This window comes from Pyxicephalus adspersus, chromosome 5 (assembly GCF_032062135.1).
Source record: "Pyxicephalus adspersus chromosome 5, UCB_Pads_2.0, whole genome shotgun sequence".
Lineage (NCBI taxonomy): Eukaryota > Metazoa > Chordata > Amphibia > Anura > Pyxicephalidae > Pyxicephalus > Pyxicephalus adspersus.
In genome coordinates, this window is record NC_092862.1 from 111,600,118 (window position 1) to 111,626,976 (window position 26,859).

The 26,859-nt window shown below is 35.6% G+C and overlaps 1 protein-coding gene across 3 annotated transcripts in view; it reads left to right on the forward strand.

Annotated features, from left to right (window-relative positions):
• The window catches only part of RFTN1 (raftlin, lipid raft linker 1), a 205,602-nt gene that overhangs the window by 86,007 nt on the left and 92,736 nt on the right, over window positions 1-26,859 (forward strand). For all 3 annotated transcript variants that reach the window (XM_072412447.1, XM_072412446.1, XM_072412448.1), the window contains exon 3: window positions 13,538-13,724. In XM_072412447.1, the coding sequence (XP_072268548.1) occupies window positions 13,538-13,724 (187 nt within the window). The remainder of the gene's footprint in view (window positions 1-13,537; window positions 13,725-26,859) is intronic.

The window sequence follows — 26,859 nt, forward strand, 5'->3', positions numbered from 1 at the left end:
TTTGACTCACTCGGCCATGGAGGAAAAGAAGTTGTGAAGTGTGTGTTAAAACTTTTTTATTTATCCTAAAAAAAGTACTTGAAAATTGTAGAATAAGAAAACTAAACATTTGCATAAATCATGAACAAAACATTAGACCAGTAGTCTGTTCAATAAAGTGAACTTCCAGGTCTGCCACACTGTAATAAAAAAACATAAATTACTTGTACAGTTTATAGAAATGATGATACCTGCAATTACCTGCGCTCGTCTCTAAAGTAGTTCCATTTTGCCTGGGGAGTATCTGCCTGGCCAAGTTGGCATTAGGCTTCATGTCTGCTCTGAGCTTCATGTCTCCTAGCATTAATCTTTCCATTTAAAGTAAAACTAAAGCTTATTTTTCATGTAGACATTGAAGGTAAAAATAGTACATGTGTACATACTTGCAAAAAACATGTTTTGTTTTTTTTTGTAGCTTTCCCTATAAGCTTTCCAGCTGCTTTATAGTCTCAATAGCTGTACCTAGATGACGTATGTTGACAGGAAGTGGCTACAAAAATACTACAGGAAATTAGGATGATAAAATAAGTATGTGTTTATGATACCTAGTTCTTTAGAAAACAATATGTTATGCATTTGGGTCTTGGGCTATGTACAAGCATCAGATAATTCTCGTTCGATTATCGCTTCAGGCCTGGTATCGGACGGGAATCTGACATGTGTACAGCGCTCGTGAAAAATCCTTTCCAAGGACAAAAATCTAATGTGTGTACGTAGCCTGGGATCTACTGTAACTGCAGTAAGAAAAGTGAAGCCACATGTTAAATTTTGCTGTCTGGTAGGGGTCCCTGGATCATAGGACTGGCTAAACAGAAGTAGAGATTCCTTGGTAGGTAAAAAAAAATAGACTATGTGTATTTCATGCTGTATTAAGCTCTTTTTCTAGAGTTCTGTTTTAAAAACTTAGCAGAGCTAACCAATAATCCACAGATAATTTTATTTGGAAAAGGAACCAAGAAATCATGTATTTTACATCACTGCTGCTTTTGACCTTTCTCAATTAAATGACACTTTCATAGTTGAATGTCCGCTGTAGACTGCTCACTTAGAGCTTTAAAAATCCGTGGCCTTTTGGATACAAAAGATTTTTTTTTTAATCCTCTCCTTTGCTCCTGTAACAATGTACATATTCAGGATATCTCTATAGGAGTTCTGATGATTGAAACACCATTGAAAAGCATGCGGACAGACAGTACAGCAGCACAATTGGAGCTGTCATGAAACTGACGTGTCTGAAGCTTAAAACCCATAACACGTGCCGAGCTCAAAATGACATGTCACCTACTTCATGGCTTTTTACCATATTGTAATTCCTGCTCCACTTTCTTACCAGAAACAGCAGAATATGCATTACTGTAGGCGGTGTCGATCTGTTTTAATGATCAATACAATGATCAACTTGGCATGATAATATTAATTCATTATTTCATACTAATCATTCAAAGTACACGCCAGTCACAATTAAAGCAGATTTTACATCAGAATCCATTTATAAAAAATATATTTTAATCAAATCTAATTCCAGTTTTATGTAAACCAAATCTATTTAAACTGAACATATGATGATAGAATGCATTAGTAATGGTTGTCTTAAGTTAAATCTCAGTTCAAAATAATCAGTAGGTACAGCAATAAAAAAAATCAGAAAAGTTCAGATTTTCTAAATCTAAAAAATCTCCCACCTTCAATGAAGAGGTGATGGGGAAAACAAGCAAAAGGCGTCCTATTGAATCATCTGCCATAGGAGGTTAGAGCGATCATTCTCGGTTGGATGTTTACTGGTCCACCATTGGGGACTGCTGTACATATTAAAAATGTTAAATCTTGAATGTTCATTATTATTCGACAACTGTTTCGCGTGTGTAGGTAGTCTTAGGGTATTTCGATGTAATTACATACCAAAGTCTCATATAAGGTCCACATTATTTATGTTTCCTGTGTTGGCATTTGTTCTTTTGCTATTGTATTTAAACACCATCTACCACAGCTTTTTGACAGCCAGGGTGTGATGGAATTCCATGGTTCCTCCAGATATTGCTAGGGTAGATCAAGCTTTCATCTGATATGTGCCTGCATAGTTATGGGCTACAATCTTCTTCTACTGTCTGTGGTATGCCACTTATGATCATTATGGATGGCTTTAGGGGGTGATATTCACTTTAATGACTACCATTGTAAGTGAGTCTGTCTCTTTTAGAGCTATTAGAATTGCCTTTTATTTTAATTTTGTAATTATTACTGACATTATTTTTGTTGTTTCAATTGAAAATGATTTTTTAATGAGTATTTTAATGTCAAAAGTAATCCACTATGAGTGTCAAAACCCTATGGCAGTGTTTCTCAACCTAAAATACCTGGTGATCCTTCAATAAAGATCCCACTGCATGACTATTATCGGGTAACAACGGTCTCCTAGGTGTGCTCTTGCGTTGTCATTCTGTCACAAGCCAACCCTACTTCAGTCTATGGGCCTGATTTAATAAAGCTCTGGAGAGGATACACTTTCCAAAATTAGGCTGGGGGATCCAGCAACCATGGAATGGATTTGGTCCAGGAGTGAAAACAATTGCTAACAAATTGGAAACTACAGGTTTGCTGGATCACCCAGCTTCACTATGGAAAGTGTATCCTCTCCAGCCTTGGAGCACGTTAATAAATCAGGCCCTATGAGCAGTTGTGCACACACAAGGCCATGATCCACCATTGTCGCTGTTATAAACAATGACGTAAGGCTGACTCTGGAGTGTCCGAAAAAGGCTGGAGGTAATTATTAGCTGACAGGATATACACTAAACATTTTAGTGTGTACTGGGTGTGAAAGGAATACTGTCCTGCTCAGGTCATTTACTAACCATAAACTAAAAAATCTCCCTCCCATGCCTTTATGCACGCCAACACATTTCCTGAGTTTTTTTTTTTCACTTTACATTTTTGGTTTCCTGATAAGCTGTCGTTTGACAAAGGTTATTTCATTCATTGTTCTCTTTTTGTTTTTCTTTCATTGTTCTTTCTTTCTTTCTTTTATTATGACAGGACTATCTTCCAGTTTAGTGATTGGCCGTGTCAGGTACACTTTGTCTGTCAGATGTCAGTTACAAAATAAAAAACGGAAGAGCACAGTCAGTTGTGTTTATCAAAATTGTCAGGAAACTTATTCTAAGAGACAAAATCAAAAAAAGAGAAGTTTTTTTTTCTTTCTGAGGACTACATTAATGCATGATATCAATAAATTTACTCAGAATTCGAATTAAGCAGCATTCCCATGGTTAGAGCACTAAAACTAGGATCCAGTTAGACTCTGTTTCATTATATATATGATCACAGGTAGCATGCTTACAGGAGGTTAGCCGGGGATGTGTTCTTTACCAGGCTGTAATGATTCTGCTTTCAAAGATCTGAAGACATCATGATGCAAGTTTTATAATCCCTGAAAGAAGAGAGTAAACCATAACAGGGACATAGACAGCAATTGAAATCTAACAGGGGTCTTGTGGACCCCACAAATCTCTATCAACACAAAAAATAAATAGGTGGTAAACACAAATGTACTTAAAGGGGGAACTAAGTTTCCAAATAAAAATTATGATCAGACGGCTTTATTGCAGAAAAGGACAGATGATGTCCTTTTTGTAATAAGCATTCCATGATTGTTCCCCTCCACTCTCAGAATTGCCAAGCTGCTCATGCCTGCATTGAAGTTATATCATCCCCGTCCGGCCGATCAAGATGGCTGAACATCGATAAAAGAAAAAAAAGAGAAAACAGAAAAAGTGGGTAAACATAAAATAATATAAACGGGTTTGTTCCACTTGTAAGGACCTATGTTGTTATCTAGTAACAACAAGAAGTATTTTGACCCATTTGGAACATAGTTTTGCTTACATTTTTTGATACGTTAAATACCTAAAATATTCAATAACAAACAGGCTGATTTGTTTTCCATGCCTTATCATCCTCTATTACATGACATTTAAGTATTTGTTAAAGAAAATCTACATTTTCAATGATCCAACTGCCAGATGACCCCTGCTGCCAAACACAATGATTAAAAAGCCTTTTTAAAAGTCAAATATTCCCCTCTGCATCACATTTTAATCTAATTAAATTAGCATTACCAAAACAGCAGGCATGTTTTCTGATAGATGTCCTAGTAAAGAAAGTGTGTGCTTATATCAGTGTTAAGTCATTATATGCTTACATTAACTAGAGCGGAACTGCAAGAACACCTGTCACTTTTCATGGCTAATGTCTGTGTGCATTAAACACATTTCAAGTCCACCTAAGCAAAGGTTCTAATGGGAAAGCCAGATCAATATTTGTCAATGTGTAAAATGATTCAATGCACTAAAGGATAAGGATGCAGATTACTGATACCGATGTCTAGAAGTCACCAGGGATGAAAAGAAAAAGGAAAAATTTAGATCTTTGGAGTGTGGTTGTCAAACGCATTAGCGTAAAGATAAAACAGTTTTTTTAAAGTAAAATCCTTTGCAGTTTCTCATCTCTTTTTCTCTTTTAGTTAACCGCACTCTGCATCATTTACATATGCTCCCTCTTGATTTATAGACACAGTTAAAGATGTTCCACTGGGGACAAATGTTAAATTAATATTCACACTGATAGCTAAAAGAATTTGCTGCTAGCTACATAAAATGTTACACTTGCTCTATAGCTTGAAAACTGACAGCTAATGCGGAAGAAAAAAAACTGCAGTCCTCTTCCCCTTAGTAAGAGAAGATGATTTATGGCAGAAATAAACTTTTCTAAGAGTTACCATTAAAGTTCACAGCAATGTTAATCAACTTCCTCATCTTTATTGTCTAACTGGGAGTTCAGGAGAGATGATAACCATTATATACTGTAGTGAACCAGTCAGTGCCATTGGGTTATAAAAAACCATCTGTGGTCACAATATTATGCCCTGCATACATTTCATTATAGAATGCTTTCGTTATTATTATTAAACTATAATATTAGCCGATAGAGATATATCCTTAAACAGGATTAATTTTAAACAGTTTAATGTAAAAAGTTTTTGTTAATTTTTTTTTATACATGTATGTGAAAAAGGTCAATTTATTGTATACAATTAAATCAATATCTGTTAAGGTATTAAAAAGAGAGTTTTATTTTTCCATTCCAGAAACTAGCTCATGATCCAAACAAATTCTTTAATCCTGGAGGTGTGTTGTGAACCACACAGATTACCTTTAGACATATTCTAACCAATAACCCAATAAGTGTATGTATATTTTTTAAGTTTTGGATAAAGTTGACTTGCTGTCATGTTTCCATTGCTGTCTATATTCCTGCTGGGGAAGTTCAACCCCTTTATTTGTCCTGGTGACCATTGTTACTAAGACAGAAAGTAAAGGAAATCCAACATTTTGAATTAGCATCAGCAATAGATAAGGGGAAATCCTCCAATGGGGTCTTCTATTATTGGGACAACTATCTGGAAAGATTTCCTCCCTTTTCTGGTTTTGACTTTAAGACAGGAAGTGAATGGCTATAAAAAAAAACCCAACAGGTTGTGGAAATTTTTCCTGTTTTATACATAAAAATTGCTGTACATCCTTCAATGTATATTTGAAGCTTTTTTTGTTGGGGCATGGGAACAGTTATCACCGACATGTTCCCATTGCAAAAATTACACTTGTAACCCATTACAGTTATACCAAATGGAAAATAAACTTCCAGTGTATACACAACAAAAAAAGACAAACAAGGCTATCAACCTTGCTACCCTACCGTAATACAAATCTTTTGCTGACTGGATTTCACCGTTAGTTGTGGGAAACATGATACAGTGGTACCTTTGTAAAAGTCCGCTTTGAAATAAGTCCAACTTGGTAAAAGTCGGGTTTGGACACAAAAAATTTTGCTTGGTATACAACCTTTGCTTGGTATACAACCTTTGTGCTAGAACTTGTATGGGTCAAAATGAGTCATAACACCACGCGCTACCCTTATTTACCTCTCTCGAGACAAAGCCACGACTGCCCACGAACGTCAGTATGTCCTTTGCTACCATTCAGTGAACAACCCGCGCTATAACTCTCTGTGAATTACAAAAAATCTCCTCCTCCTAACTTCTCAGCACCATCCTAGTAGGCACTTGATTCTTCTCAGCAAAGTAAAGTGAGGGTAACATTTTCATTTATTTCATCTAATTGCTTTTGTATTTATGTATTTTAGTATTAAGCATTGTTTAAATTATTTCATACAGCCCCATCAATGTTTAATATGACAAAAACAATTCCTTGTATTTCTTATGGGAAAAATGTGTTTGGTATAAGTCCTGTTTGGTATAAATCCAAGGATCTGGAAAGGGTTAGGGCCTCATACCAAGGTACCACTGTATATATACATAGTACACTTTTATTTGTGTGTCAGATATATTTAGGTTTTCAGTACCTTATTTGTAGACAGAAAGTCACAGCAATAAATGCTTTGAGAGCTTATCATTAGGCTCACCTTTAATGTATTAGTTTGCCTCCAAATTTATAAAATTAAATACATTATGTACATTTTAAAAATTTGGTGGTCAGATTATGCACTGATATCTAACCTCTCTTGGTTTACACTTCCTTTCTCATAAACCCACCCCCATCGCATGTCCATCCCAATGCTGGAAAATGTCCTGAAAGCAGTTGGTACATTTGTTAGAAGATGGTTCTATACCCTAATGTTCATATTAGGAGTACCCCTATTTACTTGTAGAAAAGTTTACATTGATTTCTGATTCCCCTAAAAATGACTTACTTTACATATTTAGAATATTCTTTTAAATGACTGACGTTAACACAACTGTATGGAAGCAGCCTAAAGCGCTATGTCAGCTTGCAGTACCTTTCTTTGTGGTAGTTGCCTTCTTTTAGGATTTTGACAGGTAATTAAACAGATTCTCTGAATTGTAATAATGTGACTAGTTTGTTGCCTTAAGTTAGAATAAACTAAAAAGTAACCATGCAGTATTCTCCTTGCTTATATTTCAAACCCTTGTGGCAAGGTAGCAGCTAATGAATTATTTAATAGAGGAGTTCTTGGATCGTTGATGGTAACAACAAAATAAGGAGAGACATTTGGCAGTTGTGACTTCTGCATGTGAATCTTCAATTTTAGTTTGAAAAACATTCACAGATGTTGTCATTAAGTGTGCAAAATCAAGGAAAACCACATGAATATTTAATAACCTCTGGATTTATTATTTGTAGTTGACATTAGTTGTTTTAACCTATTTACAGTAATATAAGAAGAGTTTTTTTATGTCTGATGTTTCTGATTCTATGCAGGTCTTGGCTCATTTTTTGTGATCTCTTTTTATAAAGTAATCTACACAACTTTTTGCTTCTTTTGCAGGTCAGTCATGGACTTTGAGCATTGAATTGTCATTTAAAGTGTATCAGAACTCCAATAAATAAATAAATAAATAACTTTACGTTCTCCTCTGAAGTATGATAAGCTACATACCTTTACTGTGTCTCTTTAATGGCTTATTCTTTGGATATTTCCACTTTCTGCCTGTCAAATCTCTCCCGGATAACAGTAGTAGCTTAGCACCTACCCTTGAAGGTGGTTTGTCCTGGGGCTTGAAGGCATGAGTCCTAAAAAGGTACAGAGTCTTTAAAGTAACTGCAGGGGTGATGTACTTTGCTACAGATGGCTTTCAGGTTGCCTCCCTCAGGCACGCTGGTACAAGCAGTTGTAGGTGGAGGTACTTGAATGATGGACAATCTCAGAAGTCATGAAAATGCCAAAGGTCAAGTGCCGGTAATCTGAGAAATTCAGGGGCTCAGCACTAGCAAAGGGCTGCTCAGACTGCAAGTGACATGCTTCTATGCCTTTAAGAGATAGGGGCAAGATCAGGTGAAACATCTCCTGATTCACCCTTATTTTGGGCAAAACCCTTAACTGCAGGCGGGTCCTTGATAGAGATGCTGGGTCAGAAACATGGTAGATTTTGCAGCAGGAAGTGTCCCATTCATGTAAAACAAAGCTATAGTTAAATGTTATATAACGCCCAAACTTTTTTAGTTTTGGATGGAGTGTGGAAGGGTTTGAATAAGCTGGTCATTTATTGAGGTGGAAGGTACAAGCATATATGTTTACACACAAAAAAAATTGACATAGTAAAATAATATGGGTTCTACACTGTATTATTATAAAATATCAGTTGACTGAGAGTTGATGTAATTTTCTGGCTCTAGCCATTGCATCCCTTTTATTTGCTTTATAATAATTTTACTTTAGGTTTGTATTTTGAGTAGAAACTGGGGTTGCAGAACCAGCCAGCCCAGGTCCTGTGTAAAAACATACTGATCTATTACATAATGTTATCACAAAATTATATTGAAATACATACATTACATTTGCATAATGGCAGAGCTATATTTAGATATCATGCTTCTCTAGCTGCACATGAATAATGATGCTATTGTGTATTAGCTGCGCTCCATGTGGCATGGGCTGTAGGCAAATAACTTTGGTGCCTAAAGCAACTTTTCTCCACTTGCATCATGTTTTCAGGCACAGAACATTTGTCTACATTTGTGCTACAATGCACTTTTGGGGGCAGCATGTAGAGAGATGGTTTCACATTTCCTGAAACTTAATCAGAGCCTTCAATTGAAAACTTCCATTTAATATCAAGGTACAACCATAAAGTCCTCCATGAATGAATGTTCCTTCATTAAAATGCATGAATTAAAATAGATTGGTTATTGGGCCGTTTTATTGTTGGGATATTGAAATACTCTCTGCTTGTTTTGTGTTTGCCTACTTGAAAGGTTCCTAGGTGGGAGGTAATATGCATAAAGCTTTGCGCTTCCCATTCATCCCAGAATTAGGGGGTGGTGTTGCACATAAAAAATAACAAACAACAAAAAAAAACAGCATTTTTACTTAACATAAAAGGGTTGTCTGAGTTTAGGTATGCTTTAATTCACAATTCCAAACCTACACACACTAGAATTCTGGTGCATATTGGATTCTCTCACAGTATAGCAAAAAATAAAAATGTCTTAGATCTCTAGACAAGACATTCTCAACCAGGGTTCCTTCAGAGTTTGCTACGGGTTTCTCAAGCTGTGGTCGGTTGACCTCTCGTTTGATAAAGCCTCCATAGCTCTAGGGCCAATGCCCCAATGCTTGGTAGAGTCAGCGGCATGATATTTTTAGCTGTTTAGAAAGGTGGTAGTATAGGTAGTAAGCCAATTTTATGGGTCTTTTTCCCCACTGTTTTTTTTTGTGGCCCTGAAAATAAGCGTCTGCCCTTAAGTTTGTGGTTAAAAAAATTCCTTTATCATAAAACTAATATTTAAAAAAAAATCATTTTCATAAATTGTTTTAGAACTTGAACACATTTGGCACAGCAGTATGTAGGTTATAGCAGTTCAAATAACATTGTACAGCATGTTTTTGTATGAAGAAAGTAATGGTTTATGTAGACTCTTGGGACATTGTCCAAGTTTTAAGATTTAAGAGATTGTAGCCTAGAGTTAGGCAATTCACAAGAATTTTGTTATGACATTTCCACCACTCCTATGTGTTGAAAATTCAGTTGTGATACTAGTAAAAAATTTATGTTAACACAAGAAATTGTGTTCAGTGAAACTTTTGGAGCATGAACATTATATTTTCATTCAGATACATTTCTTCATTTTCCCTAAATGGTCAATAAAAAAAATGTATTTACAGTGGTTTGACTTCCATTTTAATTTTTTTAAAAAAAAATTTATTTACAACCCAGCTCGACATTTTTTTAAAAAATCATAAGGGTCCCAGGCGGGTTACAAAATAGAAAAGCAGCTCAGGCCGCAATATTCACCTTCAGTCTGAAGCACTCCCCTGCAGTACTCCCTTTCACCACAGGATGTACTCGGTCTTCCAGCATGAATGACAACCAATCAGAAGTCATTAGCTGTATGCTTTTGTGTCAGTGGTTAAGGGTAGTTGTGCAAAGGAGTACATTTGACAGTTGGACTTTTAGCAGTTTAAAGGAGAAAAAGATTTGTATTAACAGTCTTCTTCTTTTAGATAGGCAAAGTGACTAAAAAGCAAAACATAATCTCATCAAAAGTAATAGAAAAATAAAAACAACTGTCTTGTTATAAATGTGTAGAACAGGACAGTATCTGTATATGAGGTTTGGTTTTTATTTATGATATTGTTAGAAGAGCAGAAGGGACTAGAAGAGGCATATTCATTTTTATTTGATTTATTTACATTTAAATGTTCTCATTAGTATCTTTAAAATCAGACATTAATACTCTGTTCCAGACTCCATATAGGAAACGATGGATTCTTTAAATGACTTCAACAAAAGTGCTATTTTACTTTGTTAGGGGGGAAAAGTTAGCAAACTTAAGGATGAGGGCAAACCCCTGTTCACAGGGAGGGGGGGCTGAGTATATAGAATTATATATATTTTTTTCTCATTTCAGTGACATTTTCTGAACATTGAAAATCAAAAGTGGGAATGCTTTTTGGACACATAAATAGCCGCATTCAAGCCTCCCTACGCAGGAAATTGAAAATCTGCAGAAAAATTGGCTCTGGAGCCATTATTAGCTCTGCTGGTGTTTTGTACCTTGCTAGTGTTAACGTTGTTCAAAACATTGTCTTTCTTATTTTTCAGTTTTCCATGGAAGTAGGCAAAACTTTTTAAAGCAAACATTTTTACCATTTATATTCCTTCATAGTTATTACAATGTGAATTGGGAATCATGCTTTTTACATAAACACCATTTTTTTTAACTTTTATTCTTTTTGATTTGTTTAGGCTAGATACTAACTGCTTGAGTAAAGTATTGGAGTATTAAAGTGTTCTTCCAACATTGCTGTGATTGTAAGCTCTTCGGGGCAGGGTCCTCGCCTCCTCCTGTGTCACTGTCTGTATCTGTCTGTCATTTGCAACCCCTGTTAAGTGTACAGCACTGCGTAATATGTTGGCGTTATATAAATCCTGTATAATAATAATTGTGCATTGACAGTGACAATTCCAGGTGGAAGCATGCCAGTGCTTAACCCTTGGTGTTCATCTTCAGTATAGCAGTCCTTAGTAGATTGGTCCCTTGGCTGCTCTATATCTAGGGGGTTACATATATAATATTACATATATATAATGCAATGTAGTGTGTAGATTTCCTTGAAGTGTATTTAAATGATCAGAAGTAACCTGTTCAATGCACTTAGCTTTGGGGAGGTGGAATTGAGAAGAGAGCATATTGCCCCCGTTTGAGGCTGCTGTGTGCAATGGTGGATGTTTTTTTTGAAAACAGCAAATATGGGGAACGCACACAGGATGCCCTTTATTTTATTTTCTTTCAGTCACGGAGAGGGTGGCACCGGCTACAATTTGCTAAGTGCTGGTATAGCTACATAATTTACCATGTTTTGGCAGCACTCCAAATTATCTGATTTGGCTGTCTTTGCTAAACTCCCCAATTCATTATTTGCCTATATTTAATCTGTGCAGTTGGAGCTTTTCGATATTGATTCGTTATTGAACTTGAGATCTAGGTTTATATTTACCAGCTTTTTTGTTGCATGTATGAATAGGGTACCTAAGCTGTCTTCTTTATTTAGACCAACTATAATTGCCTATAATAAACATTTGTTTTATTATAATTTGTTTTTAATCAATCAAATATATGTATGGTTTTAATTATTTATGTATTGTTTATTATGTAATAAAGAATATATTTTTTCCATTTTTCTTTTCTATTTTCTGCAGAAGATATGTGCCTTGTAGCAGGGTACCTGGGCTGCTTTCTCTCTTTTGACCAGCCAAGTAGGGTGTCTGAGCTGCTGTCTTTGTTCAGGTTCTTGACAAGTTGCCTAAAGTTCTTTCTTTTTTTAGGCTAGCAAGTGATGTGTGCCAAGTAGTAGAACACCTTAATCACTTTCTCATTTTAGACCAGTAGGTTTTATGGGCACATGCCAAGTAGTAGGGTGCTGTAACTGCTTATTTGGTATGCTAGTGGGTGGCAGCGGACATGTGCCAATTAATAGGGTGCCTGAGCTGTGTTCTCTGTTTACAATGGCATGAGGCTCATGCCAAGCAGTAAGGTGCCTAAGCTGCTTTCTTTATTTATATCAGCAAGGGCCATGACCTGGGGAAAAAACATGCTAGCAAAGCAGCTGAATTTAGAAAAAATCTACCTTCAGTTGCAAGCTGACACCTGTGCTGATGATTTGCTGGTTATCTGATATTTAATTTTTTTCATTTCATTTCATGAATATATTTTTTATTTTCTTTAATTCCTAATAACTAATGCCAATTGAATTTCTAAAAGAATGCCTGAATAAAGCATCCTTCTGAATAAGAGACTGTGTGAGCTTCTAAAGAAAAAAAAGATTATCCCATGCACAATGTTAAATAGAGCAATAAACAATTTCCTAGAAAACAAAGCTGCTGTATAAATAGGACATGACCCTGTACTCATGGGTGGAATCACAGAAGATAGCAGTGGGAATTCAGAAGAGAATATGTTTCTTTAATAAATGTTTGTTGATGGTTAACACAATCCTCAGTGGGCTCTATGGCATCGTATATTAATGGAATTTAAAAGCAGGGAGCCTTTTACTTTTGAAAGAGCCATTGGAGATCATTGTGTCCTACTTTTAAATAAGGATATGCAAACATTTGACAGCTTGTTTTAAACTTGAGAAACTTTAATGAAATGCATTGTCTCAATTTGAACAGTGTTTTCTTTGGTTATTTTTGGTACAATATATAGCAGTATGATATCAAAGACAAATATGTTGCTGCAAAACACTCTGCAGTCAGATTGTAAATAATACCAGGACCTTTTTTAACAAAGCACCTGGAATGGATTTTTTAAAAGTTTTTTGCTATTTGTTAGCTAATGTTTTCAATTCTGGAGCAGATCCGTTCCAGGTTTGCTGTATGACCCAGCTTCACTGATGTGCCAGCTCATTGTGCCAACCCCGTAATGGTCAGACAGCGTTTTGTTTTGAGTAATATTGCATTGATATCACAGGATTGCAAGTTAGAATGCTAATAGGGTTGAACATAGACATTATATAACATTCAGGCATGCATGGGCAAACCTACAATGTCCTTTGGACTAAAAAAAAACCTAAAAAGAGCGCTTTAGCCACGCAAGTGTTCCTTTTTTAGCCTAATATAGCAGAATGGGGAGCTACACATACTGTCACTTTCCCAAACCAACATCAAGATCCAAGAGTGGCCAATAAGGGTTGTTGTGTGTTCCTTATAGACATAAAAATGTAATATTACTGATCACAAAAAGAATTTTTGTAGACAACGTGAACAGTTTCCCCTTTTATTTTCTTCATTTATTGTGGCGATAAGGAAATTTCATTACATTGCACACCTTTATTAATACATGTACATATACTGTGGCCACAATCATTGTATAAATAAATTGTTTGTAATAAATACATCACATGGTTTGATATACCAAGCTTTATTTTAAAATAATTGTATATGTTTTATTTCTACTTCTAGCTCAAATCCCTAATTCACCTGCAGTCCGAGTTTCCTCTCTACGCGACCTCCCCGCCAAGCTACAAGATCTGTACCAGCAGGGCTTCTCTGTCACAGCTATACATCCATTTGTACAGTTCCACGAGGGCAGCGAAAGGACTCCCCTGGAAGAGATGTACCGAGTAGTCCTTATCAAAAAAACAGAAAGGTAATTAACTATTCATGCCAAGACATGTACCGCAAGAAAAGATTATCTGCTCGTGTATTTATCATTCTTTCCCTTCTGTGTCTGTAGAATGTTTACAAAAAAAATGTTAAATAGATGTCATAAATTTTAAAACTTTTTTTATATTCTTAAATGTATTTCTGATAGTAACATAAGACCAATATAGAAATCAGTATGGTCAGTGTAATTTCCTTTCATGACTAGTAAGCACACTAGTAGTAGTGTATTAGTGCTAAGTAATAAAGTCCTGGTTTATATAGCATCCACAAACAGGAACCTGTTGGAGTTTGTACCCCGACACCCCTTGAGTCATTAAAGTTAAACTAAAAGCAATAGCAATCTGTACAGTGCCAGTAATGCCAATCAGCACTATATAAATGCAGGATAAAAGTAGTAATACCACCATTATAAATGCTGAATAAACTGATCTCCACTTCAAGAGTTGAAGACAATATTATGGGTATTTTAGTCAAAAAAGGGCACTTATATAGTGTTCTGTTGGATCATATCTTTGTAGAGTCTCATAAATTTTAAACTGTGATGATTTTCTGTCTTACTTTGCTTGCGCTGGACACATTTGTGCCAACATTCTGCGATATTACTCTTTAGAGTTAACAAGATCTTAAAAGGAATGAGATGACTCACTATAGTTCAAAAAAACATAAAATCCACCCCACCTTTCCTTTCTCTTGTTTAATGATCTGTAAAGATCAAATGAGCTGTCACTAAAAATCATACAGCATAGCTAATTCTAAAATTATTTTTTTCTGAAATATTTACATAATGCAAGGGGCAGGAGCCTGTCCAAAATTTTGTCATCATTCAGGTGTACCATAGGGAGCATAGTGTCTAAATCCAACCACGAGTAAAGCAACTGTTAATTTTTAATGTGTATTAATACAACATTAATGGTATGACAGTTCCCTGGGTGCTGATCTCAAGATGAATGTTTACATGGATACAAGCCGAGATCGGGATTTACTATTCCAAGGTATTTCCCTTGTGTTCACTTATATAAAGGTGTCTGTAATTTGCTGTAGCAGCTGTAAAAAATGTTTCCTGTCAACAGAAAGCTGTCATGGTTGGGGTCACTTGTACATAATTGTGTACTCATTCACTAAATATGTAGGCTGGCTTTCTGTAATTTCATAGACCAGTAATGAAGTAACACCTTTTGTGAGAGTGTTGCCTGTTTAACATTCATTGCTAATAACCAGATTTGCACTTGCCAATCTAAATGACATGGTAATGAACATTACCAGTATCGCTTTAAAATATGGATTCCTGTTTTGCCTTTCTTATCCTTCTTCCCCAGTGACAACTTAATTATATTCAAATAAACCTTATTGCTGTGTATTCCATTCTTGTAGTAGCGTCAGATGATGTGTATTAATTAATATTCGCAGCATAGAGCTCCCAGACATTTTTATTTAGAAGACAAAAGGAGAAGGCTCCTTGCCTGCTCTTGGCATTGATTGCGGAGGTATTCATTAGCAGCTGTACAGGTCTATTCAATATAGCGGTGCAAGGGCAATAAAGACGTGCAATGTGCAGCAACTGATAGCCACCAACCTGATTCAGGTTATAAGGGCCTAATCAGTGAAAACACAAATTCAGACAAGCTCCTATTGGTTACTGTGCAATATATTTTACTCTTTTTTGTACTATATATGCAAATTAGACTACAGAGGGCACTAATGAATTTCTTTTCAGTAACTCTGTTTCAACACCAACCATACAAATATAAGTCTTCTTTATTCTCCACTCTCAGAAGGTTGTCTTTTTTAAGTGGCCACCAGGTCAATTTTTGTGTCTTGAAGCCTTTAACACTATCCTCTAAGAAGCTGCATTACTTGTCTCAAATGCCAATTTTACTGGTCTATTTACAAAGCAGTGAATCTGACATTCACTGAAACATTCCTTCCCGGAAAATTAATCACTGCCATTGAAACAAATAGACCCGGAATGTTGCAGTGAATGTCAGATTTGCTACTTTGTAAAAAGAGCCCTAAAACTTGCATTTGAGTCAAGTAATACTTCAAGTTTCTCAAAGGACAGGGTTAGATGCTTTAAAAAGGTAAACTAGAATAAAATAAACACATAAATATACAAGAGGAATATAAATAGGTAAATCTGGAGAGAAGATGAACATGTTTGGGGGGAGGGTGATTGACAAAGAGACACTTTGTGGATGGCTTTCAATTTGTGGGATCTTGTTGATTATGGTTGCTTTTATCGGGATTTAGTCAATTTCCAACATCTAGATATGGTAGCCCATACAACACCTGAGAACACCTGCCTTATTGTATGCTCCAAAGCTATGAAGCATGGACAAAGCACTTTTTAGGTTATCATATTATTTTCTCTCACTTTTTACAGTTTCACCAGGTATGTAGACACATTCCCCTGGGATTTTGCCTACACTAGCGGACATTAGATAAAAGAAGAAGCAATTAGAAATCATTAAGCAATACAAATGCCTAATACCATTCTTTCTTTGTGAAATCTTTACCCATGTCTTTCACCCAATTCTTCATACATGGTAGTGTCCCTAAGTAGGTGTATTACCTCAAGAACTGATGGGGTGTGATCAAGCCCTTCAAGTGTAAGACAGAGTCTCTGGAACTGCATATTGTCACAATTTTTTGGCCTGATTTATTAAAGCTCTCCAAGGCTGGAGAGGATACACTTTCATCAGTGAAGCTGGGTGATCCAACAAACCTGGAATAGATCTGGTCCAGGATTAAAAATATTTGCTTACAAACAGCAATTGACTTTTAGGAAATTCTTTCCAGGTTTTCTGGAACACCCAACTTAACTGATGAAACTGTATCCTCTCCAGTCTTGGAGATCTTTATTAAATCAGCAAAATCAACAAGTTTCAGAGTCCTAACAAAAAAAAATAATATACCTGTCATGCAGATTTTTCTGCCTAGTTGGCCTGAGACAATTTGGGGTGGGTTGAGAAAAACATAGCAAATATGTCCCAGTTGTACATTCATGGAATTTTCTAGGACCAGGATATTTCTCAAAGTCATACCAGGAGGTTATCAAGGGTTATCAGAGATAGATGTGAGACAGGTCCTGGCCTAAAAAAAAACTTATCAGTGTTAATTTTTGTATCTCATCGTTAAGTGGAGATGTTTAAAGGCAGAAGAGGGAATTCCCAGTATAACATTTTTGGTTGGTAATTAGTACACTTATTTGTTAGTAGTATATACAGTATACTAAAAAGAGAAAAAAAGGACAGAGCTATTTGGTTGCTGGGAGAATTTCCCCAAATGGGGTACAGTTGGGAGCTAAATTTCTTTTAGGCCATTTGAGATCCCTGCAGATAGCCGAGTGCTATACACTTTTATAACGCACATCTGTTGTTAGTGGTATGATCATGATATGGCTTGCTGCTTTGTTAAATAGAGCCCAAAAGTAAAAGAAAAATATTTTATGGAATTGTATTTCATTTATTTATCTGACTCAAATGGGAATAGTGCTTTCAGGTATCCTGTTCCTTCCTTTCTTCACTAGTGGTAGCTTTTATTGGCTTTTTAGGTTCTTTGTACAGTCATATCTTACCTCAGTTATGTAAATGAATAATGAAAGAATAATGAATAATGAGAAAAGTGATCTTGGAATCATCTTTGTGTATGAATAGCCTGCTTAACAGCACTGTAACTTTGTGTGCATGTTTATTCTGCTTGCATACCTCCAGGTGCAAGTCTGCAGTTCATTTAAACGTCAATATACAGCACAATATTTGCTATATTTTCAATAAATGTCCACAAAGGTGTTAATAATGGATTTCCATAAACTGGGTAACAAAGTAAACAGAAAAAATGTACTTGTTTTGCATTTGAAAGTCATTATTGTACTGTTATCATGAAAGCGTAGCACACAATTAGCTGCAGACTGAGTGAGCATGCAAAAGGGAACTGAATTCAAATGAAAATCAAATGTATTGCACCATGCCCTTCCTACATATAAGGGAATTGTAGAATTCCAGCTTGCCCACATTATAGTGACTGCAGGACCCTGCAAGCATCACACCCAGCTGTTATTAGTTTATTTGCTTCACAGCCATAACTGCAAACAGCTGAGCAGGAAATGACGCGTAAACTTAATTACAAGAAGCAGCATGTCGTTCCTAGTTCAGAAAACACTGAATATCTTACATCGCTTTGCAATTCATGCTGATATTTAAAAAGAACTATACTGTATGATAATGAATATATATACAAACATACTCCAAAATTATGAAAATATATTTGTTGTCTTTTTTTAATCCTACCAATTAGAGAGATGCTTTATAAAGCAGCCAGAATAGCCTTAGTTCAGCAAAGTTGCTGCTGTTCTGTATTGTACTCTGCTGTGTTTAGTTCTCCAGGGTAACAAAAGTTTCTTTTCGCCTAATTTTTAGGTGAAGTTTCTCAACGCTTATTATATATATGTAAAGGGAGAGTCTGTCTTTCTTCTGACTCCTAGCAACTTTTTAGCACCAAAGCTTATTTTAAGATTAATATTATCTTAAGTTTTGGCTGTAAATGATAAATATATAATTATGTGCTATATTTCATATTTGTCTTTTAAAAATAAATGAAATACAATTTAATGAATATGAATAAATATATAGCTGAACTATATATTTCCTTTAATTAGTTTTACTATCCATTTGGAAGGTTATTTTTGTGTTTATTTTGGACCATGTTGTTAATACCAATCAAACGTAAAGATGTATATTATGGAAATGCGCATATATGAGAAGTGTGATTGATCTAAGCACATGGACAGTGTCTAATGCCTATTATTTCATCTCAATAAACAAATTGAGTTTTCTTTGAACTCTACTGACATGTAGAAGGAGATACATTAATTTAATTAAAAAGTATGTGTTGTAAGTAATAGCTTTGACATGCAACTATTACAATTTCAGTAGGTCATTTCAGGTTCTAGGAATCTTGGATGCTAGATGGATCAGGGGCAATATATTAGATTATAGTGATGCTGGATTGACACATAAATGCTAAACTCTAACCTTTCTCTCAATAACTCTCCCTTTTCCCCATAATTTCTATACTATCCCTCCATGTAACCCAAATACTAACCCTTTCAGGAGTGGGTGGCTGTAGTAAGGGAAAATAAGTGTTTGTCTGAGACCCCAGAGTCCAATGACCAAGAAAATGCTAAAATGTTTTCCAATTAGCCAATTTACTTTGTAAATCTTTAGGCATTTATTTTGGACAGTGGTCACTAATGGAAATGTTTGTATCAGTTTCCAGTTATGATTACCAAATAACCATATACAATTTGTGTTCCAATGTCTGTGTACATAACCTCTCAAGCAGTGTTTCCCAACCAGCGTTCCTCCAGAGGTTGGTAGGGGTTCCTTGAGTATGAAGCAATTTGTTACTTTCCGGTCAATGTAACTGACAGAAATGATCTTTTTAGCAATTATTAATATTATCCAATATTTCTATATCACTGACATATTACACAGCGCTTTACAAACTCTATAGTCATGTCACTAACTGTCCCTCAAAGGGGTCACAATCTAATGTACCTACCATAGTCATATGTCATACACACAGCCTAAGGTCAATTTTGGCAATTAACCTAATTGCGTGTTTTTGGAATGTGGGATAAAACCGGAGTACTTTGAGGAAATCCACACAAACAGGGACAACCTGCAAACTCCATGCAGATAGTGTCCTGGCTGAAAGTCGAATCCGGAACCTAGTGCTGCAAAGGTCAATGATCTAACCTCGGAGCCACCGTGCTGCCCATAGCTATCTGTCTCTATAATATGTCTACTGCACAAAAATCTGCCTAATAATGTTTGCGTCATCAAGACCTTCACTATTTCCCTTGGAAATCATTGTTGTTACTGTCAAACATATATTCATGATATGGACAGTTTACAAAGCTAGGCAAGAAACTAAAATCCTGAAACTGATATTTACATCTTCAAAATACATTAACTTTTGTTTGTAAGGAAAATTGACTTAGGATTTCCCTTTATTACAATAATATGGTTTCATCATATTGCTGTGTTGTATGAACAGCTGATGCTAGTAATGTGAGATGATTTGTAGTAAACTGATAGCTTAACATATGCTGGCCTTTGAGAAGGCATAAGTAATTCATGTGTTTTATGTACCCTAAAGCAAAAGCAGACACAATATTGTGATAGGAAATGATATGCACAGATTGAATTACTTTCATGGTAGATGATGGGGGAATCTGAGAAGTTACAAAAAATAAAGCTACCAGTTTTTCCAGAATTAGTAAAAAGAAATGTGATATATGGATAATAGGTCTAGAGAAAGGTCTTAGAAGGACAGACAGTATTGATCCCATAATGTAAGAATAACCTTGTCTGGGATATTACAAAACTAATATGATCAAGACTTTTTTAAATATGCCTCGGTACCTTGTGTTGGTAGTCATTGCTTTACCTCATCCAGTTATAGTGAGTTGCAGCACATGATGACAACTGTACCAGCTACAAGGTCATCATTCAGGTGGCCATTTCTATCTGGGTTCAATGGATCATTCTTATAGGCTGTCTAGCTTCGGGGTTCACTCAGGTTCCAAAAATGTGATGGTAACAAAATAAGACTGTCAAGTACTGGCTGATTAAGAGTAGATAATGCTTGGAAAGCTAGAAAGCTTTATGTTCTCTGTGGCATATGGTGTGTCCTATGTCTTTTTCTCTAGCAACTCATTGTATCCTGTGAATTTTTCATAGTGAACAATGAGATACTTGCTTTTGCTGTAATGAATAATGATGTTTTCTGTGGTTTTTGTCCCAAGTGAGCCGCTATGTGACTTTGGCCTATGTGGCTGATGGCTATTTATATGACTTTTGCCCATCGTGATCACTATGGACCAATGGTTTCTTTGTGGCTTCTCCCATTAATGGCCAATGGCATTTTCTGTGGATTTCCCCCTGTAACCAGTGACAGTTCTGTGTGACTTGTTCTCTGTAACAAAAACATAAGAAGCTTTAACATAGTTAATCATTGTTCTTCAAAACTTCAATAATAATATGGACTTTAATAAATTGTCATTATGAGAATTTTGTGTAACAACATTACCCTAATATTGTGTCCAGGAGTATCCCGAATCTCTTCAGACCCTTGCAGTGCCCCTGACCTTATATGTAGAAAAGCCTGTATTTCACACTTGAACTTAAAATGTAACAAATGGTTGAACTCAATTCAGTGTAAAAAAAAAAATAAACAAATGGTTGAGCTTAATCCAATAAAATCTGTAATTGCAGTCTGGGGTTCTTTCAGCTCAACTGGGATATGGCATGGTATATGTTAAAATTCTGTCCACTGCTTCCTGCCAACATTATAACAAGTACAGAATTTATTTTGACATCTCCTTTCCTGAATCTCTTCTGGATGACATTTGGAACTAAAAAATAAAATTGTTTTCTTGTAAAGTATGTCCTGCCCTGATCTTTATTATATGTTGTGTACATGGTCGTATTTATGTAAGCCCTTTCCTTCCTTCTCCATCTTACAGGGACAGTGCTGCTTAAAAACATAAATACAGGGCCTCTATTATATATATATATATATATATATATATATATATATATATATATATATAATATTGTTGACGATTAGCCTCAACACACCTGCTGCCTGGCACACCTATTCCTTCCAGGACACTCTGGGCCTGGATCCCAAATAAAGTGCCGCAGTTGTGCAGAGAAACAAATTGGCATGGCTCCATCTAGGCCCTTTAATTCCTTTTTCTAAGGGCAGATGATGCCAAATACCCTGCTATTTGGCATCATATATTTCATCTTGTTACAATATATATTTTGAAATAGACCTTCTCAACACAGAAAGAAAAGTAGGGAATTCCAGGCATATATAATCCTAAAAATATCAATTTTTATTTTAAACATTTATCATTTATTTAAAGCATGTAAGCAATGTCTTCTTTAAAAACATAAACATATAGACATAATGTGACACCTTATCATCACAACAACACAGGGTATCAATATTTGTTTCCCGACACGTTTTGCGGATAAAACAGCTTTTTCAGGGGTAGATAGCAAAATAGTAGGTTGAAACACCTGATGGGTAATTTAGGGGAAAATATATACAATAATCAAGTCAACTAAAAATGTAATAATTTAAACATACAGAAAAGAAAAAAAAGAATATGTATCCTAATATGAAAAAAAATAAAATGTATCCTAAATGGTCATACAGTTCCTATTTGCGAGGATATTGCCAAAGTTTTGGATGAACATCAGCAAAGTAAGCCCTGAAAAGCTTTTTAGTTCATGTGAGCTCCCACAGCACCTAGGGGAGATGGTAATATCCCATGAGCTAGTATAGGTGGAAAAATAAATACCCTCTGTGTCTAATAAATATTTGATAGTTGAAGTATTTGAATTAGATAAAGCCTATCCATAAAAGGGTTTACAAATGGTATATATATATATATATATATATATATATATATATAAAATGTGTGTGTGAGGAAGATATAAACATTTTAGGAAATCAGCTTTCTTTTACTTTTAGGATTGTTGGGAAGACTAGTAGAAGGTTAAAATGTGTGCATGGTGAAAAAGCATCTTCATCCACGTGTCCTCAAAGAGCTGAGCTCAGTTTCTTCAGAGCCATTATTTCTAATTTTTAGAGACTCTTTAGTCACTGGCAAGGTACCGATGGATTGGCGTAAGGCCAATGTGGTTTCTTACTTCAAAAAGGAGCAAAGTCATTACCAGGTAACTACAGACCCGTTAGTTTAGCGTCCATAGTTGGAAAGGTCTTGGTCTTGGAGAGTGTGATAAAGAGCCAGTTTCTGAAAATATTATTATAAGTGATAGTCAGCATGGTTTCAAGAAACACATTGGAATTCCTAACAGTCCAATGTATCCCTGTCAGATTGAAACATACACAAAGTATACTGTATGAAAAGAATGTAATGAGATTGCTGTGTATGATCACAGCACCACTGATTTCATTACCAATGATTAATCCCTCCAAAGGCTGCAGTATTAAATTGTACTTTGTGTACTCTTTACCTTGCAGGACATTTGGAATGATAATATGGTTTGTAATATAATTAAGACTAATTGTCACGAGGCAGTTCTGTTCTTCATATTTTCTTTTTTACAACTGATAAGTAATTTCCCACTGGGAAGATTTAACACTTGATATGTTATCTCTTGTTAAATACAGTTAGCCGTAGGTACAATACATGCTAAGTAAATTCATTTGAAGAGACACGTTGTACTGCGACCATCTCCTGTGACTGCATTTAAATCTGACAGAAGAGGCACCCGTTATGTCAGCAAATCATTGACAGTTTATCCTTTGTAGCTGCTCTAACAATTATGCTGTTGTCAAGGAAGTAGAAATACAGGATTAAGAATGGAAATGGCTGATGTACTGTTTAATAATGCCTTTTAATTAACTCTAAATAAATTATTGAGCATAGCATCATTTTCACACAACTAAGAATGTATGCAGGGTATTCGTGTTGGGTGACAGAGAGAACAATGCACACAAAGTGGGAACATTTCTAGACATTACTGTGCAAGATCACTTAGAGGTCACATAGTGAGCGAGCGCCATTATAAAGTGATTTCATTATCAGAGAGGGCCACTTAGCGGAAAATAAAATTGTGTTGCAGAAAAATAGAATATAATACGGAATAGCGTTAACTAGGTCATAGTGCCTGTTTATCTATTCCAGACTGTGCCTGCATACATTTTTGGTTCTTTCTAAGACTTAGCACATTCTGAATTGAATGTTTTATGGTGCTTGTCAAAATATTTATATCGGACCTTACTATATATGAAGAACAGAAATTTCTGCTTCTGACTAAGTAGATTTCAGTGTGTGTGATTACTTTTACCTTAAGGTGTATGTAAAGTGAGTGGTGAGCGGTTAGAACCCCCGTTAGATTTTTATTACAGTCTATGTCAACGTTGGGGACAACTACTTTTTCTGTTTGTTCTGGTGATCACTGACATTTGAACCAAACATTAAAAATCATTATGATTTTTCATCAAAGGAAAGTCTTCCAAATAGAGAAAAATTTTCAAGGGACAACAGCCTAGGATAGAATTTCATCTTCACCTCCTATTGTGTCTACTGGATAGGAAGTGAAGATAAATGTGTCAATGGCCAAAAATTCTATTCTTTACTGTTTCCAAAATGGAAAAAAAAGTTTTGGCTTCCAACTGTACAGTTTTACCCCTCCTTAATAGAGTTTGCAATGACTGTTACACTAAATCGCCAAAAAAATCTTCACAGCTAGAATATGGGCCCAATTTAATAAAGTTCTCTATAGACATACATGGGTAAACAAGGTGGTCCAGCAATCCTGGGATGGATTTAGTCCAAGATTAGGAACATTTGTGAGCGAATAGAAAATGTTTTTTCTGGAAATCTATTACATGTTTGCTGGATCACCTAGGTTTTTCCCATGATAGTCTATCTTCTCCAGTCTTGGAGAGCTTTAATTAATCTGGCCCATTGTATATGGAGTTTGTTGGGAAATATTTCAACAACCCTCTTTGCATAGTGAATACAAACCAGTGAATTACCAGTTAGTGAGGTGTTAGCACTTTTTGCATCCATCTAATTAATCTAATTCCCAAAGTATCTCATTGTAAAACTGTGCCAGATATTCTGAATATTGAAAAAAACACCTTAAATTTGAGTGCTTTTTGATAAGCCTGGATTTGTATATTTTGTTGGCCAAAATTAGAGCTTTCATTATAAGAGAGAAAAGAATGAAAGAAAAATGAAAAAAAAATGTTTTTATCTTTAGGGTCAGTCCACACAAAGACTTTGGTGATTGGTGGAGTTTAGTGGGTTGTAAAGCAGCTTATATTTTCTGGACAATCCAGCATGAGATGTCCCTGCATAGGTCCTGGCTGTGTTCTCACCAACTTGGAATGTTCTCACTCTTTTGATTTTGTTTAAAATAATTGAATGCATTAACAATACAGTACAAGGACATAGAACTCCTCTAATCCGAAAACTGTTTGGTTACAGAGTTTTAGCTAGAAGAATCACTGAAATGTAAGCAACAGTGAAATGGTGTAACTATCCAGTGTTTACTAAATGTTAATAGGTTTGGGGCAGTTATGTACTATCTTTGCCAAGAAAAGATTTATTATTTGTGGTTTTCACAGCCTACCTAAAAGACTTTCATACAATGTCCTCTCATATGCTATTTGCAAGAACCATTAAATAAGTATTAGCGATTACTATTCCGGAATTAGTGATTATGCCAAGAGCCCAGAGCTTTCACAGTTTAGGCCATGCCAAGGAATTATTGGGACTGTAAAGGAGGACTTTGGTGAGACTATAATGGCTTCTGATAATTTATGCAGAAAAGATTAGACTTTGGAAAAATCCTTTTGCCAATATTTAAAGTTACTGTTAATATTATGCAGTTATTTACTATAAATGTATTTAGAGAACAGTGCTGCTGCATTTAATACCAGGATATCACAAAAACAATACATCTCTAGTACTTAGACTTCCCACACAAGGTAGTTGAGAAAAATCCCACCCAAGAAGGCCAAAACCGTCAACATGGAGACTGACCCTTTGTGCCAAAATGTCAAGATTCTGCATCAAAAAGACCGGGCACCTAAAATCCTAGTATCAGGGGTACTTTCTTGAAAATACCAAAAGAACATCACCAACTAGCACTGACATATCTTAGTTTTACTCACATGGATAATGGATTTGATAATGCTTTCTAATCCAGTGTATCAAGTTATGGGTAGGATGTGACTCTCTTCATGCTTAGTCAAATTGTTTAAAAACTGCATAAAAACGTTTCACTATTTTATAGATTTTTAATATGCCTGACAGTATGTGTTTTTAGAGACCTATAATTGTATTTAAAACAATGAGCCTGAATTATTTAAAAAATCTCCAAGACTGGAGAAGATAGGCTATCATGGGAGAACCTGGGTTATCCACCAAACTTGGAATGGATCTGGTTCATGATGGAAAATGTTTTCCCACTAATAGCAAATGATTTTTAAGATATCCAGGTTTTCTGGATAACCCAGGTTCTCCTGCGGTAGTTTTTCTTCCCCAGTCTTGGAGACCTTTAATAAATCATCCCAATGTGTCTCCACTTGTGGATAACATGTTGGTCTATACCAGGTCTTCCGAAAGTACCTTTTTGAGCATGCATATAACTTGTCACTTTGGTTCTCAATAATGATTCCTTAAATTAAAATATGTCTAAAACCAAAGTTTTTTTTAATTATTTTTTATTTTGGATAACAAGAAAGTAAAGATGTTTTTCTTAAGTGTTCCTCCTAATTGCTGATGTTGTTGTGACTGTGGGACATAAAATAAGGAAAGCTCTTTCAAGCAGGGACACAGCCAACAACAGTAAAGGCTTTCATTTTAAAATTAATGAAAGCTACCCAAACCACCAACATGATTCATAAATCCAGAGTGTTACTCCAGAGCAGTATTTCTCTACCTGAAATCTGTGGAAACCTGGGGATTTTTTCTTTGTTCCTCCACAGGTGTTTAGGGGTTCCTTGAGCAATGAGCAATCTGTGTCTCTCAGATCCATCTAAGTGGCATCATTGACCTTTTTTATGCTATCTTTAATGGTGGCAATCTTCGCCCTGAGCACCAGGATAATGTTTTGTGTCTCTCAGGTCCATCTAAGTGACACCATTGAGGCTATCTGTAGGGGTGGCAATCTTCCCCCTGAACGCCAGGATAATATTTTGTGAGTTATGGATAGCAGAGTTTACCTGACGACTGGAAATATTTTTAAATATTTGCCAAAAGTTAAGAAAGGCTTCTCTAGAACAAATATACCTTTTTGAAACAAAAAATGAGGAAATAAACATAGGTAAAGGGAAGAGGGTGGTAGCCAAATAGGAAAATGAGTGGTGGAGGACACAATGGTCACAATCAGAATTTTAGGTGATTTTATTACCTGTTTCATAGTACATGTTGCTCAGCTCTTTTCTTAGGTAAGATAATTAGTGTTGTATTTTCTTAACTAATTAACACAGCTTTTTTCTACAGGGCAGTGGGATGTGTGATGAAATAAAGTGTTTTAGTGCGGAATATACAAGCTGGA